Genomic DNA, 18,124 nt, shown 5'->3' with positions numbered 1-18,124 from the left:
GGACGTTGGACTGTCCATCAGCTTGCTGTGGAGGAGGCCAGCTATGCTGACAGCAGAAAGGCCCTGCAATTAGCAACAAATAACCATCATGTAGTAACTCTGCTGACAATATGAATCTGGAATAGACCTGTCCTAAATTTTGTCTAATTATTTTATTTATGTAGGGTCTTCATTTGTGTTGACACAAAAGATGATTTAACTAAAAACTGTTGTTAATTCTGGTCTTCTGCCCCCTTTTCTTCCCTACAAAGCATACATTTCCATTTATGGGTCACTCTCTTCCTGTTTTGAAAAAAAAGTAAAAAGAGGAAGACTAAGAAGAATGCATCCCACCACCAGTTACACTGGGCATCAAGCCAGAATTACAGTAAGCACTGCAGGGGTAAGAAGCAATAGATTTTAATTGGTGCCTAGGAGTAAAGGTCGGCTCTCTTGGAACAATGGGCATCGATGGTGGTAATTGACTGAGTCTTTGGTGGGAGTTTGTAAATGTCAGTAATGCACTTCCAAATGGAAGCACAGAGGGCTTGGGCCCAAGGAACAAAGACAGCATTAGCCAGTCAAGAAAATACGTAAATCTGAAGGCTAAATAATGCATTAATAAAACATAAGAGGTGGACAGGCACAAACACACCACATTGAAAAGAAAGCAGACTGCTTCCAGTATTAGACAAGTGCCTTCCAAGAGCCAATTTTTTCCCCCTAGCATGACTCAGCTCTTTTGCTGGACATCCTCTGAAATTCAAACAACACAGTAATTTAAGTCAAGTTGGATGGGTGGTTTGGCTCCTAAAGCTACAGCCATCCCAATGAAATGTGGGTTTGTTGAAGGAGAAAGCATGAACATTTAATAAATTGTAGCTATTCTACCTTTCAAGAGAATTTGGGCCCTTTTCAGAAAATAGTGTGGGGAAAAAGATAAACTACTAGCCACTGGGACACCAGAACCCCCAATCACCCACAAATGCTTGACTGCCTCCCTTATTGCCATGTTTCATTCCATACTTCTCGCTTCCCTGTCACCCCTGACATCCACCTACTGCCCTGATCCAGGCACTCTCCTAAATATTCAATAAGTTTACTGGAACTATATTTTCTAAACAAACAATTAGGATAAACAATATGTAAAAAGGAGTACTTTAAAGAGCACTTTCAGGGTGCAAAAGAAGATGTATAATATATATTATCAAATTACGAAGATTTCAGGAAATGAAAGGTATAGTAACTATACTAATGTAAACACCATGCTCATTTCTACCTACACACCTCTCCCTTCAATCCCCTTGTCTTTGCAGACAGGGCTCCGTTTTAAGCATGTTTACATCTCTATTGCCTAGCATTCAATAAATGTTGGTTCAACTAAATTATATTTTTCTGTTGTGAATGTCATCATACCAGTCTGCTTCATTGGACAATTTAAGTGCTTTCGTGATGCTTTCCTGACTGTCTCAGACTGCAGTGTGAGACAACCCCTTCCCCAAACCCTTGTCACCTGTGCCATGCTATCCGGTATCTTCCGTCTTGCACTGTTCTTTAATTGCATCCTTGCAGGATGATTAACTACATAAGTTCATGGGTTTTTTGTTTTGTTTTGTTTTGTTTTGTTTTGTTTTTTAAGTCTACCAATGTACTTGCAAAGAACTAGGCACAGGCTAGATGTTCAATAAAATATGTCAATTGCTTTCTTCTTAAAATTTTACCTCTAAATCTTATCAACAGTCCTGGCTGCCCAATAGTTACTTAAGATAAATGCTGAATATCTCAAATTTATAAGGTAAATGTTAGTTTTATTAATTCAATCTTAATAATGTTACCACTGCCCATTTATTGATTTTAAAAGCAAGACAGAAAAAAGTTTATAACAATTGAAAAGAAGTTGTGATACTGTTAGAATTATAATTTAATTGGATAATGGAGACTTTTTTTGGTCTAATTAGATAATATAGCCAGATATAAATGAAAATTAGCATGCTTTAAGAGTCAAAATAGGTGCATGGTTGATTATCGATTTACTATTTGTAAATCAGTCAGACCTATGTATGCACCATGGTCTGCGAACACTGGTTTCTCATAACTCATACACTGAAAAATAGTTTTCATCTTTTTCATTTCTCAAGTTGACAAATACCTGCTTCTCTGTGATATCTTCCTTGAGTCTTCAAAGAGTTCTATGTACATAGCTATTCTGACATATAAGTCCTATCCCATAGTTGACTCTTCCTAGATTCATCTTCTCTACCAGACTGCACATCCTTAAGAGCAAAAACAATGTCTTTTACTTCTATTCTACTTCCTAGTTATTAAAAAAAAGATTTGGCACAAAATAGGCATTCAATAATTTTGGTCGAGTTGATAAATGACAGCATGAGGTATGGCCAAATAATTTGAAACAGATAATAATAAAAACAATGAGACTGACATTTATGAAATGGTTGCTATGAGTCAGGCACCGTTCTTTGCTTGTTTTGACTTCTCATAACTACCTTTTGATATTGATACAATCATATTTTATGTTAGAGATAAGGAAACTATCACAGAGCAGTTAATAACAAACAAACCAACAAATAAAACTTTATCTAAGAACATACAACTAGTACGTGGCTTAGCTAGAATTTAAAGCCAGGCAGATGGGCTTCAGGGTCCATTATATTTACCATGACACCACAACTAATGGCTCCATCAGGCAAAAATTCACAAGAACAACACTGTGCAGCTCCACAGTGACTACGAACAGGTACTGAGATGATACACCTAACAAGCACAGAAACTACAAGGTGTACACATAAATAGAAGAGGCCATTCCACAGAAGGATCGGGAAATAGCTAGGAGAGAGAGCATTAAAAAGACAAAAGTTCATTAACTACAAGCAGCCGCAGTGATACTTGACTGCCGCTGGGGAGCTGGGGAACTGAGATCCAGGCCTGCCACTCCTCCACACTTGAGTCATAATTGTTCTTTCCTTCCTGGCAAAACCAATTTCGGCCAGAGCCATCAGCATTTTTTACCCCATTGAAAGCACTCGTGAAGAACAGAGAGATAAGGGTAAATTGTACTCCCTCTGAATGTCTTAATAAGTTCCTGGTAGATTAGCCCTCCTCGCTCTGAGAGATTTCAGGAGATTCGAAATCTACTGCTGAATATACATTTATAATTTTATTATTTTTCTTCTACCAAAATCTTCACCGTGTTTTTTTGTATTAGCTTTCTCTCGTCGCTATTTTGTTACTTTAAATGCATTGTAGTAATCTCTGCCATCTTCCCACTTGGCTTAACATCTATGCCTTTCCTCTCTTCTCTTATCTGTAAGACGTTGTGTATTCAGGTGGTTTTATTTTTCCCTATTCTTTTTTTTGGATTCATCCACATCATCCTTTTCTCCTCTACAAGCATGTTCATTTCCTCATGGCAGATGCTGTCAATCTTGGCAATACTTAGTATTCTAGTCCCCAAATACACACACAGCCCCAAACAGCCAAAGAATAAGAGATCGCTCTTTCCCAGTCATCAAACTGTATACCTCATACTGCAGGCCTTTTTACCTAAGAAGATCTAAGCTCAGTTTGTTACCTACAAGCTATAGTATATAGTATTTTGTTCTGCAAAATTTATTTTAAGTTGTTGACTTGGAGGGTTATAGAATGAGACGCATGTTAGCAGTTAGGGACCCGGTCAAATAGGAGGTGGATGCCTAGAGGAACCGAGGGACAAACCCATCAAAAGAAGAGTCAGTCAAGAGAAACATCAGGTCAGAAAAAAGAATGTTTAACTGGAAACAATTTAGTCCCTAAGGCTGCTGGTGCTCTCTTAATTTCTCCAGGGTGGAAAAAAAAAAAGTGGTTTTATTAAAGATTCATCGAAGCTAACTTTGTTTTTCGTGACAGCATCAAGAGAAAGCTTGGGGCAGATCTGATATATTGGAGTGAAACATCCCCACCCCAGTAAAATATGGCAAATTTCCTGTAGCGGCCAGCATTCATCTCCATCCATCATTAGAGCAGCATGGGCTATTCACTAGAAACAAATGTTCTAGATACAGTATGTCAAATACCGGATGATAGAAACCTCTGAGAAACCACAGGGAGTATGCTGGAAGCAAACAGACCAAAATGTTTAAAAGACCTCTGACCATTTTCCACAGCAGAGCGCAACTTGGAACCAACCTGAAATAATGCATTTGACCTTCGTAAAAGGGTAATAGATGGGTATTTAACATTAGGCCAGTCAGACTTCAGAGAATACCAGTTCTAATAAGGACAGATTGTGAGAAAAAAAACAAACAAACAAACAAACAAATAAATAAGTAGATAGATAACCAAACTAAAAAAGAAAGTCTGCTTCCCAGAGATGTTTAAGCAGATAGTCCATTATGCAAATGTGAAAAATGATCAGCCTCTAGACAGGTTTCCATTCATTTTTGAGAACTTTTGTTCACCTGGCCACTGAGACAACCTACCTTCTAATATCTAGTCAGTGGTATAAGAAACATGCAATTTTCAGATGAGTCTTACTTCATAAATATTTGGAGACTGACACAGGCTATCTCTATCCTGATTAAGTTCATTTGTTAAAAAGGAATAAAACTAAAAGACAGAGTTTTATTTCCCTCTTTTGGTAAAGAAATATCACCTGAAGTAATTATCTAAACTTAGAAAAGGTTATCTGTGGATTTATCTATGACTTTCCTATCTCTCTATTTAGCTAGCTAGCTACTTTATTTTTTAAACACAAATGTGGCTAATTAAACTCTGAATTATAACCTCAACATCATATAAACTTGATCCTCATAGAGATATAAATTAGATATAAATAAAATCAGCAATTCATGAGTAATATTTAGTATATTAGATGCTTATTATATGTGATTGACACATCTTACAAATGAGAAATAACAAATATGTAATGTCAATTATGCAAAAAGCTTCTTTCCAATTAAAAAGCACTTAGTACTACTTAGTACTACATGAACTAAAACAGGAAATTACTAGTCAACCTCATCAGTTCTTGAAACCAGGAAAATTGTGAATCTTTTTTTTTTAAATATTAGCTTTAGATACCAATAAGATTCAATAAAAATCAACTAAGTAACTACTAGGTAACATACTATGCTAAAATCAAAAAGACTCTGGTTTCACAAGCTTTTTAAAAAACTTTATGGATGTTACGATAGGTGCTTTGATTTATATAAAATAGTACAAGGTAAATGGGTGTTTCAGGTGTAGTTCAGTATATAGAGGAGAAATGGCATAGATCAGTGTTTTCTTCCAACTGTGTTCTATAAGCCTAGGGGTTCCAGAGGGCACCCCAGGGCCGCCTTGGGGCAAAGAAGGAGTCACTAGTGAGCACTGCTCTTGGCGCTCTGCCCCTGCTTCAAGCAGAGCATGATGCTCTTGTTATTCCATAGTTTGTTTGAAACCCGGGGGCTTGGATAACTGTTGGAAAATCACCCAGAGAAAAAGTGTAGATGTAGCATCGCTTTCTTGGATTCGATTTGATTTTGGAATGCTCAAGAAGGAAATGAAAAAAATGTTTGATGGACCGAAACGGTATAAAGTGTCAGCTGCATTCAGAAGGATCAAAGGAGATGATCTCTTTCTTTAGTCATCATTGCCCAGGTTAAGTGTAGGGAAGTAGTAAGCATTTGTTCACTAAAAAAGTCACTTTCATTGAAGTTTGGAAAATGTCACTTCCACTGTGTCTCTGAGTTCATGCATCACCCTTCTTTATGAATGAAACATACATTATTTTTAAAAGATTAGAGGCAAACACATGCTCTTATGTACAAAGGGACAGATAAAAGAGTTGGGGTGGAATGAGCAAGTATTGAGTGCCCATAAGGGAAATGTCATGCACCCCTTTTGATGTATTATACAATACTCTAGATCCCTGTGGCCTTACCAAATAATGTCGAGTGCGTGCTATGCAAAGTCCTAGCATTTTAAATATTAATCATGCTCGTCTTGGCTAGAAAAGATAAAATTATACGCCATGGCCTAGAAATGACTAAAACCTAGAGGGATTTTTTTTTTTTTTTACTATCTTTGTTTATTCACTTGAAATAGAATTAATTTTATAATTAGAGAAAATAAATGAATCAAAGCTGGTTTCACAATGTACTTTCCCTTTCAAGTTCACCTAAGAGTCCAAAACCCAACCTAAGTTCAATTTAAATCCTCAGCCACGTGCTGGACACTTACTGCACACCAATACCCTATGCTTGTCACTTTAGGGACCACAAAGCTGATCGAGGCACTTTTTCTCACCAAGGACTTTGCATTCTAAAGGAGAGATTAGATGTGGTCAAAAACAACTATAATCAGAAGTAAGAAAAAAGTACTAGAAAAGGAAAGCGGATGCCTTGGCGATCAGAGGGAGTAAGAAAATCTCATTAGTGGAATTGATTTTATTTGATGGACTAGGTGGCATTTGAGGTTTACTTTAAAGGTCTAATGATCTTAGAATTTTATTCAGCAGTTGCATGCAACCTCAGGCAAGTCACTAAACTCTCTAGGACGTGGTTTCCATGTCTGTTAAGTGAAAAAGCAGAATCTGAATACCTCCAACCCCCTTTTAGGTTCAGATTCAGTGCTTCCATCACTTTCCCTAAGAGAAGCTGGCAGATTCTATCGACCACACTTTTTTCCTGTCCCCAAAAGTCACATACATGATATAGACCACCCAAGCAAATGACAATATGAAAAGAATTAAGCATGCCCAGGACATAAAAAGAAGAATCAAGGAGTCAATAATTAAATGCTTATTTAGAAAATGCCACTTACAGTATGGTCATTAAAACCTAAACATCTGGAGAAAACACAGTGTTTAATGTTGGCATATACCAAGAGACCCAAAAGAATGATCGATGTGCTCTGAAGAGCTAGGGACCTATTTATAGGATGAAAGTCTCAAAAGGCTTTCTCAGCAGGAATAATATTAATTCAGTGGTGATAACACAGAATGGAGAAAGAACAGGGGTGTGGAGGTGGCACAGGAAATCTAAAGAACATATACTTTCTAGGTTTTTTCTTTGCTTGGAACATAGTGTACAGAGTACGAGGATATAACAACTAAATGACTGTTCAAAGTTAAAAAAAGAAAAAAAAGAAAAAGAAAAAGGAAAACACTTTTTTTCCCTTCTCTCCCAATGAATTCCACTTAGAATTTTATATTTTTTAATCCTTGAAGATGTTAACAACACCTCATGGAGGGAGAATAGCTAAGGTTAGTTGGGGGTGTTGGGGAAGGTACTGCTAATAGATACACACAGAGTATAAAGAACTTTTCTTTTAAGGCAAAATACAGATAAACTCGGTGAAAATTTAAGAGTGAGACTGAGATTTCAGTATTGATTTTTTTTTTTTCTTTGCTACATTTGTCTTAGTTCTTTCCATCACCCTCTAGATCCCAGCTGTTCATTTCAGGCATAAGTTAAATTATCTTTCCTCATAGAAGACTATATGTACATAACCAATAAACCACTACTGACATCAGCAAACCTTGGGATTTGCCATGAACTTGGGGTGGGGGTGGAGGAGGACTCTCCCTCAGAGACATGGTGACAGATAAGGAGCCTGCCTCTCTTCTGCCACTAGGATCCACCCATCCCTGTTCCTTTGAGCCCACCTCATATCTCAGAGATGAGATGCAGCGTTCCTTCTGAAAGAAAGTACGCACGAGCTAGGACAAACCCTGGAAGCAGGCTTTCTATGTCTCTTAGCCAACATTTCCTAGACTGACCTATGATGGGATTACAGTTTTTACTGTAACAGATGTACCCAAGGAAAGCTGCTGTAATTTACAGCAGGCTTGCAGCAAAACAGCCAATGGACGATCATCAATTTAAACTGTAAATAAGGAGCTGCTTTGTTTTGGACTCTGATCCCAGTGATGCCCCTAACAAGCTGCCTGCAAAGCCAGGGCATGATGCCCACTGCTGGAGTCACATTGATTGAAGAACTGTACTTATCCTTATAAGAAACTAAAAATAGCAATAAGAACATGAAGGCAAAACAGGCTTCTGGGAACGCAAGGCAGTAATCCCAATGTCAGTTTTATTCCAGTTGCTCCTACTGACATGAAAAGCAGATAGAAGTGTCTGGTACGAAAGATGTTAACTTGCTAGATAGCACCCTGGAGAACTCAAATAATTAATATAACCCTTTACAGGGCCTGCCTTTTCACTGGAGGACACGAAATTCCTGGGAGACTTGAAAGCAACTTAAGTGCCTTTGTCTTGCACAGATAATAGAGTATGACTTTTCTTTTCTTCTTCTCCTCCTTTTCCTTCTTTATTTGTAAACAAGTTCTCATCTCAGCAAGTCACACTTTAAAATATTGTGCAGCAACTCTCTTTGTTCTACATATGTGCATATGTCCCTTTGAGGTGGGGGAAATATATATTTCATGGCGATAAATTCACCTCAGTAGAAACACTGTACACAAATTTACTGCTATGTCAACTTTATTGAATTTTTGCACCATTGCAAAGACCTTCATCGTCCTCCAATATTTCTTAAATCCGTCAACATTGCAGAAAGTGACCCTGAAGATCTCGTTTGTCTATAGAGGAAAAAGATCCCTTCTCTCAGGTTCTCTCATAAACACTGTGATTTAAACAGCTGAGGCCTGACTCTGCTTCTAGAGGGTAACCGGCTCAGTGGACAGTGTTCTCCCATAGTTGTGGGCAACGACTTCTCTTACTCTGGAAGTAGGGTCGGCCAAGTCTTGATCTCAGCTAAATGCCCCTGGCCAAATGCGCTCCTTAAAAACCTCCAGATAACTACAGATTAAGTGCGCAGCCTGACTCATACTGGCATACTGACATGAGTGGATTCAATGGCGGGGTTCCTTGTGGAATTCTGACTAAGCTTTCCTTTCTGTCGTAGGAACAACATTGGGACTGGCGAGTCTCATGCTCTAAGTCCTGCCACTGCAAACTATCCTAAAATCTCCAGATCACCACCACATAGTGCGCTGCTAAAGAAAAACCTAGACTCACCTTCAGTGTTCGGCATCTTAGTTTAAAAATCATATTCCTTTCTAACGGCATCAAACAGAGACTATCACTAGATGAGATCAATTCTCAGGTTTCTTCCAGCTGTAAATTCTTTTTTTTTTTTTCCTAATTACCTTACAAATGGGAAAATGTAAATGACTAACCCAAAGTTATCTGCTAGGTAGAAGTAGAGTCAAGAGACCTTTCAATTACAAAATGTCATATTGCATTTTATTACTAGAATACATGACTGTTGAGGGTGGAATGCTGGCATATTTCTCTATATTCAATGGTGCCTACAGTTTGTTGATTGCTAAATGAAATTTACTAAAAATGTGAGCTAGAGGAAAAATCAATAGGGATTACAAGAATTGATTGAAAGCCAGCAAACTTAACTAAATCTCATTATAAAAATAAAGGATATGAGTTTAGCTCCTCAATGTATGGCTGTACACAGCAGATCAAAATTTTTTATGTGTAATCGTTGACGATGGACCAGTAATCAGCCAGTAAGGGGATGATAAGAATGTCCAGGGTATGTTTCTAAATGCGTGAGGGTGGCATTATTGAACTGTGCTGTCTAATACTATGGTCATCAGCCAATATGGGTATTTACATTTAAATTAATTAAAAATAAATAAAATGTAAAATCCAGATCCTCAGTCATAGTGGCCGCAGTTAAAATACTCAACAGTCCCAAAGTGGTTACTGTCGACAGTATTAGACAGCTTAGAGGAACATTTCTATCACTGTAGAAAGTTCTAATGAACACTGCTATTTACAGAGGAAAAATCACTACTATTGCCTCCAATAATTATATGAAGGAGGAAGAGAAGGTGAAAAAAGGAGAAAATGTAAAGAGAAAACATTGATTAAACCTTAACAATTCAGTGTTAAACATTTGAAACGCATTATTTCATACAATACTCACAACTTTCCTCATGAGCCAGGTACCAGAATTATCTCCTATTTTACACTTGATGACACTGTGTTTGGAGAGATTAAGTCAACATAGCCGTACACTTGTTAATTGGCTTAGCTGGGTTTTTTACTCAAGTCATCTGACCTGAGCTTCTATGCAACTGTTAAGTTAAACAGTGTCTACTGAAGAAATTGAAATGTTTAGACTCAGAGGGAACATTACACTTGACATAAGTGGTTCTGCACCCTAGATACAAACCAGAAGCATCTGGGGAGCTTGCTAGAAGTACAGTTACCTGAGTCCTAAGCCACGGCAACAAGGTGGGACCAGGGCCTGCACATTTGGGGACCACCTGGTGTCCTGGAGGTGCAGCCAGAGTTGAGGATAATTGTTTAGAGATGTTTTCATCTGCTTTCAACAGTGCAGATAACGAAATGTAGAACCCACCTAAGGCCACTAACAGTAACTACTGACAGATCTGAAACAAAAACCTAGATGTCAGTGCTTTCATGATAGCGGAATATAGCTTAGGACATACTAATGAACAGCATTTTTCTATTTCTTGATGGATACTATTATTTCATGTAATTCCTGTAATACTTAGAAATTATATCAGAATTCAGAATTTGACAGCACAAGTTTTTAAAACCAAACAATGGATGTAGCACCACTCTCCTCCTGAGACAAATAAGTCTTTCTTTTTAAAAAGCAAACATTTTCTTCTGAAGAAAATAGCATTTCTCTCTGAAGAGTAGATAAACTCTCTTAATAGGAGCAGTATAACGTAGTGGACGCAGTATGACTGCCAACTGAGAAATCTGAATTTTAGTCTCAATTGCGCCCTAACTCTGCAATGGGGGCAAACCATTTCCTTTCTTTAAACCTTAGTTTTCTCATCTGTAAAATTAAGATGTGGTATATGGTGACCCATAAGGTTCCTCCCAGCAGGGCTCCATCCTGGCATTTGTATGCAGGTTGAATAAATTTTAGAAATGAAACGTCCAACCTGCTGTAGGACAATGAATTCACTTTGATTCTAGTTTTTCGCTCCAGGTCAAGTGAAAACAGAGGGATATCACAGGAAAATCTCATATATGTTTTTTTCTGTTTTGTCAAGGCTCATTCTAATTCTTGTCACCAACTGGTCAGCACTCTTCCATAAGAGACAGCACCATCCACCCAACAAGACTCACTCCCTGTAGCTGCCTTTAAAATGGTAATGATATACCTACCTCTTGCCCTTCTACAGTCACTGCTACTGATCTGAAAATTACAATGTGTCAGGCATTTTACCGCTTTAACATCCATCATCTCATCTTTACATCTCTTAAAACTTAACTGTAATGGATTTCTAGGTGGCCAGAGAGATTAGCCAACCAAGGCAGAAGTCGCATCAGGAATAAGCAGCATGCTGAATATACATTTCTTACCTTACGCTTGTTGGTAGGACACACGTAGAGATAGCTTAAAATTGTTTTCAATCCAACTTTATCATTCAGCTTCTCATAGGTTGTCCCATAATCGGTTGACCTATAATTTAAAAGGAGCAATAATGAGGACAGAAGTATACGTCATTTGGCTGCTTGTCAGTATAATGCATGTTTTACATAGTAGAATGGCTCTCGGGAGGTTTCTAAATGATTCATGTAGTATATAATGATGCTTAATTATGTACACAGTAACATCATGTGAGTGGTTAACATTTGCATTTAAATTGAATTGGTAAAAATTAAAACTCCATCTCTCTACTGCTCCTTAACGTATGCACATTGCATAAAGGATGTGGTTAATTTTAAAAGATGAAGAGATGAGGGTGTCCCTTGAGTTGACCAAAGAAATAAAGAGCTTTTATTTAGGTTTGACATTTCCAAACTTTTGCTTTATCTTGGTACAGTGGAGACGCAGGTTCTCTGGATTTATCTACAAAGTATATTTTCTTTCATGAGTCATAGAATAGATGGTGGGTAGGTCTCTTCAAAGGTCATTCAGTCTTGTCCTATTGTTTAAGAGGAAGAAAATGTCTTAATAATATGTGAAATTTCACTCATATTCAGTGGACTTTTCCAGTGTTAAGCAACGTGGAGTAGGAAGGATATTACTTCTTGGCACTGACCTTATCTTTCTGGAGATTCACTCATCATTATCTAGCCATTCATCAATAACTTATTAATTTAGACTGAATAAATAGGCCTTAATTATCTTCTCTATGAAACTCTATTATATATTTCAGAATTGTAATCTTATTAGATCATCATTACAACCAGTAGAGAACATTATCTGTATTTGAAGAAAGTGATTGAAAGAACTTAAGTGACCTAGTCAAAGAAGATAGCTGATAGACGGTCAGCTAGAGTTTGAATCCACGTATCCCGGCCCTAAGCTCTGTGTTACTTACATTATACCACAATTTTTTTTTTTAATTTAAAGGAAACAAGTATAAAAATTCCTCTCTGCCTTCTTTTTACATATAGTAGATTCCCAATGTAATTCACTTGTTCATTCATTCATTCATTCATTCATTTATATTTATAGAGCTCCTAAAATGTACCAGGCCCAGTGTAAATATCAGGATATAACACATTGACACTATTCTCAACATTCAACACCTTTACTTGATAAATAGACATATAAAGTTATGTTAAGTGCAATGATACAAATAAGAATTAACAAGGCTTAGAAAATAAAGTTGGTTTAATTAGAAAAACAAAGAATATAATCACTTTCATTAATTTTTTATCTTAATAAAAATTGCATTTTCCTATAGGCCAGAAAGACTAAATAAAAGAAATTCATGTTAACAATCTCATCACCATGCACTAAGAACTTACTTTGGATGGACCAGACACTGAGGATCCAGGGAGTTTTCCCCCTAAAATTATATATATATACTTACATACATAAACTAAATTCTTAGTTTATCCTTTCTACAAACATATTTTAAATAGTGACATATATATTATAGACAATATTATATTATCACAATTATGTACTGTTATATAATAGGTAATGTATCTGTATATATTACGAAGAATCAGTACTTTATAGAATTTAGATGATATCTCGAATCACTAAAGATTGGGGTATTATGAAAAGCTTTTCAAAAGGACGATGATCCTTGGAAATGAAAATGGGTAGGACTTTAGAAAAGGGAACTGGGAAAAACATTATAAACTAGAAGGCACCTTGTATAACCCAAAGATACAACTGGCTTTTTTCAGTACCATTACGTGCTCTATCCCAATCAAAAAAAAAAAAAAAAAAAAAAAAAACATTGGCTTGATATCTAAGAATATTCGAAGAGCATTCCAAAATTCTTTCACAGGAGATCTTATCAATGGACCACAACAAACTTCTTTAAATCCCCCTTCTATATCCATCTTTTTCTCCCCAAACTCATGCTGAGGTGACATTTCCTCCTACTCTTTAAGAAATTTCTATCTGAGACTTATTTCCTTATTCAGTCCAGTCTTGGTGTTTGACTTTTTTTTTTCCCCATTCTTGCCCTGGCCTTACTGGAGTAAGTAAGAAGTAAAAAAGGTAAGTAAGAAAGGAACTTTCTCTCTTTACTAAGACTTGTTTGTCTCCAAAATTTCAGTAGCCTTTCATTTAACTCCATGCTGCCCTGCCTTTCTCTAGCTCTTTTATTTAGACAGCATTTTCTATTCATTATTCTGAATAATATTCACAAGTTCAAGAACAAATGGATGCACCTGGGGGGGGATGGGAGGAGGATGAAATGTGCAAATACTTGCTACATTAATATACACATTTTTTTGCCTAGTGATAGGTGGAGGTCAGTAGACCTATGTTGGAAATGAGAAAATGGCTCACTTTTCCTAGTCGGGTAAAGAGAAAGAAGGTTAGAGAAGTAGGGACCAGTGCATAGAGAGGTGATGATAAGATTTTTATAATTTCTAATAACTTGATCCCTGAGCTACTCAATAAATATTTTTACATTCAAAAAACAAAGACAAATATGGATTATTCTATAAGGATTCTATAGGAAATCATTCTCATTTGTGTGTGCATGTGTGCATGTGTGTGTGTGCATTTAACTAGAATCCCAAAGTGACAAGATGATAATAGAGTAACTAATTCAAATTTATGTTAGCAATTTTTTTTTTCAGAGAGCTTACAATATGTTATTGGACACTTTTGTCTTATTATAACATTACCAGTCTAGATCCTTCCAGGTATCTACCATGACTTTTTGTGCTAACTCTTACCCCTTGATTTTTCAAAGCTCAAAAACTAAGTCAAAATTTATTAATTCTCAATTCCAGCAAAGCTACATATTTAAACATTATGGCATTGCAATAATCAACAGAAAGAGAAAAAAATGATGCATTTCCACAAACCCAAAGTGACATAGACTAGCCATTGTCCATGATTGTCCCATAGAACTAGAATTAGATAGTGTTGACATGCGTCATGGGTAAAACCAACAATCATCTAAGAAACATTGGTACAATGGTACAGAAATGAAAAATTCCAACCCTTGCAAACCAGTTGGTAAACATTTACTGCACCAAGTTCTCTGTGTAGCACTTGTGTCAGCCTTCCCACATGGTCTCTCCCTTGAAGACCTCTTAGATCTCCTTATAGTCCAGCAACCAAAAGATTGTGGGCTGGCACAACAGAGGTCCACAAGGAACTTGGTCTAGAACTATGAGAAGCACCTGTTTTCACTGGTCAGTGTCTAAGCCAATCCCAGTGAAGGAGACAATGACCTTGGAGGAGGCACTGCACCCTGGAAGGCAATTCTTAGTGCCTATCTGCAAACCCCCTTCACAGCTAACAGATGCTTCCAGTTATCTTCGCATGGTCAGTTGTGGGAACTGCAGTCTCCTAGGGATGTGGGCTCTGAAAGCGCAGAGGAGAGACAGACAGTTGAGCAGCAGGCTGGCTGATAAGCCAACATACTGGCTGTTAAATATTTTAAGTATCATCTCTAGGTATGAGGGAGAGGAGTGTTATCCAAGATCAAAACAATGTTAGGGAATGCTCAATTAAACAAAATGTAATGTTCCTTTACTTCAGAACTTATAAATTTCATTATTCTTATATACATGCATACATTCTATTATTCTAATATATACTCGAAACCTTTTAAGTGCATATATCATACAACATTTTCAAAATATATTTGATTACAGGATCTATTCTTGAGGGATATGTAATGATATTAGTGTTCTGAACAACATACTTTGGGGAACAGAACATCAAAGATTAAAAAAAAGGAAAAGGAAGATTATGGATTTTGGCTTCATAAGAAAAAGGGAACAATAAACATATTTAATATAAATCAAAACTGCAAACAGAAATGCCAGCCTATGCTAACCATAGAGCGATTAATGTAAAGGCCAAAAAAAAAAAAAAACACAAAACAATCTTTAAAAATTATGTATCTTACAAAGATGTAGACATATTTAAAATATAACTGTAAGCCTTGAATTCTCAGCTTGTACCATTTTTTAAAACATTCTAAAAAAGGCATTTTTTTCAGGTTTTGTTTACAAGTTGACTTATCTACAGATGAAAAACAGAACTTCTGTCAATACCTATGTTGTACTAGAAAAAGCTGAAAGCTTAAACAATAAGCATTCTAGGAAAATAAATATGCAAGTGATGAAATCAAGGCTTATATGTTTCTGCTTTTGATCTTTAATCCTTCCTTTACTCTTTTAACAAACATCTTAAATAGTGACTCTTAGAACATTTAAAAACGTCTTTATTTACCATATGCATAGAGCTAAATGAGCTGTTTCAAACGGCGGAAGAATCACGTTAAAGGCACCTGCCTTTTAAAAATTTATGACCTCTAAGGTGGCAAAGTCTCCCATCATACTCGAAGAAGGGATCAATCCAGGACATGCCTAGTTTCTATAAAGAGTGGCAGAAGTAACACATGCCATTGGATTTCCTCTACTATAATCTCATACTATCAAATGAGATAATAAATAAGCATAGAATCATTTGTAAACTAAATTAAACCATAAAAAGTGCTGAAAACAATGGCTGGCATATGATAAACAATACATAATAGCTTTTGTTATTAATTTTATCACTCATTTTTTTTCTTGATTTTTTTGTGTATTCTTTGCCCAACTCTTACTAACACCCATTAGAGAAACCCTCAAGGAAAATCTCAACCACTGAAAATGACTAGGATTTAGTTTGCTGATAAGAGAAGATATTCATGGAGTTATTACCTTTTTAAATGTAACCAAATTTAAACTATCCTACTCTATAATGTGTGCCAGGATTCCATTGCTGAATATACTGTTGTACTTATACAACATAACAAAGTAAAATGAAGGTTCACGACATGACCTAAGCTCTTCTTCATGTGCAGAAATCGCATGAGACAGACACTGATATTAACTACAGTTTACAGATAGTATAACCGGCCTATTCAAGGCCACAGAACTTGGAAGGTGCAGTCTTCACTCAGGCTGCCACTTCAGAGCATGCATCCTTAACTCCATGCTGCTCTGCCTCTCTCCAAAGCTACAAGAGGAAAAGAGAATATATTTACAAAATCTAATTTTGCCTTTCTTAATAAAAGAAAGATGAACTGAAACCGTTTGAAGTTCTACATGGTGCACCTGGCTTTTCTTCATACCAGGTAAAAGGACAGAGGGCCTGCCAGGGAGAATCAATTTTAAGAAAAGTGTAAGCAGAAACTGTCACAATAACCTAAGAAGAAAAGAAGGCATGCTATTGATCTGGTCCACCCTGACTCCTGGGAAGGCTAGCAATATGGACAAAGTGAGTGGATCAACCTGTTAATGATATGATGATGTCTCATGAAAATTACCAAGATGCCACAGGCTAACAGAGCTTGACGTGAAACAGAATTGAACTCAGGCACTCACTAACTGAGCGACCAGTCAGTGCCCTATTCCTCGACAATTAAACTCCCAGACTTGCTATGTCCAAGTCACGTTTACCTTTTTATCTAATAGCTTTGCAATATAATTGTGAGATGCCCAACTCTTAATCCCTTTGTATTCTTTTTCCTGCCTGCTCCCCACCCCTGCTCACTCTAGCCCTGCTATCGCATATACCTAGAAAGCTCTGGACACTCAAATACCTGGCCCATCACTTCTTTCTGGAAGATGGTCCTGATGTATGACACAGCAACTTCACCCCCAGCACACTCGATCCTCCTGAGCAACTTTTATTTCTCCTTATGGTATCTACCCCCACCTGATAGATCTACTTATTTTTTGTTGTCTATCTTCCCTCACCAGAATGAAAGCTCCATGAGAGCAAGAATGATGTCTCTTTTGTTCACTGCTGGCTTCCTAGCTCTCAGAAAAAGCAGTTGGACACAGGAGGCACTCAAAATTTGTTTGTGACGGACTGGCTGACTTGATGGATGTTTGCTTTTCTTGTGTGGCCCACTGGATTTCTAATAAGTCAATATTAGAAAGACTGGCATGGACCACTGCAGTCCCTGCTATTAACAGACACAATCAGCTGTGAGGGATGAAGTGGGATGAAGATGGTGGGCATGTTCCATGTTCTTCTACTTTTTTAATCCAGAAACCTCCGCTTGACATCCATTTCCAACTACTCTAAGACCTATAAAGGCAGGGAATATATCTCTGTTCATTCTCCATTGCCCAGTCCCCAGGACAGTGCTGCCACATAGCAGGTGCCTTCTGTACATGGAGGGCGAATGAATGCCTGATGCCTAAAAGGCACACTCTTTGAACCAACGATGAGCCGGGCTACTTCTTCAAAAGAAGTTAGAAAATATCCAAACAACTTAAAGTCCTCCTTCTCCATGTCCAAGCCCTAGACACACCAAATCATATTGCCAAGGTCACAAAATGAAGACTTGAGGTATAGGAGGATGCTCAGGGACAGGGACAGGAAGCCCTGGGGCATTACTCAAATCAGCACCAAGAACAGTGTTCACCCCTAAATTGGGCAGCCGCAGCTTCTGTTTTGCTTCTTTCCTAAAATCATAAAGAGCAGCCACTTTCATTGCTCCTAGTGCATTTGGTGGCATAAAAATAGCTTCCAAAGCCAAAGGCACACTGGCTGCATCACAGACTCTGCTCCTTAATAATGTAGGATGCATGAGGTTAAAGCAGTGAGAATAATTTAGGGTTTGGAAAATGTTTGCGAGTGAGTCGACATTTAAATAACTTCATTATCATTCATTGACAGATTTTTTTTTTTTACCCTGTCAGTG

The 18,124-nt window shown here is 37.2% G+C and overlaps 1 protein-coding gene across 1 annotated transcript in view; it reads right to left on the bottom strand.

Annotated features, from left to right (window-relative positions):
- Nucleotides 1–18,124, bottom strand: part of SORCS1 (sortilin related VPS10 domain containing receptor 1) — a 452,195-nt gene that overhangs the window by 199,293 nt on the left and 234,778 nt on the right. Inside the window, exon 3 of the mRNA XM_039871262.1 lies at nt 11,346–11,445. Coding sequence (XP_039727196.1) covers nt 11,346–11,445 — 100 coding nt within the window. The remainder of the gene's footprint in view (nt 1–11,345; nt 11,446–18,124) is intronic.

Source organism: Pteropus medius, unplaced genomic scaffold (genome assembly GCF_902729225.1).
Source record: "Pteropus medius unplaced genomic scaffold, Ma_sr-lr_union100, whole genome shotgun sequence".
NCBI lineage: Eukaryota > Metazoa > Chordata > Mammalia > Chiroptera > Pteropodidae > Pteropus > Pteropus medius.
This window is presented reverse-complemented; position numbering and strand designations above follow the sequence as displayed.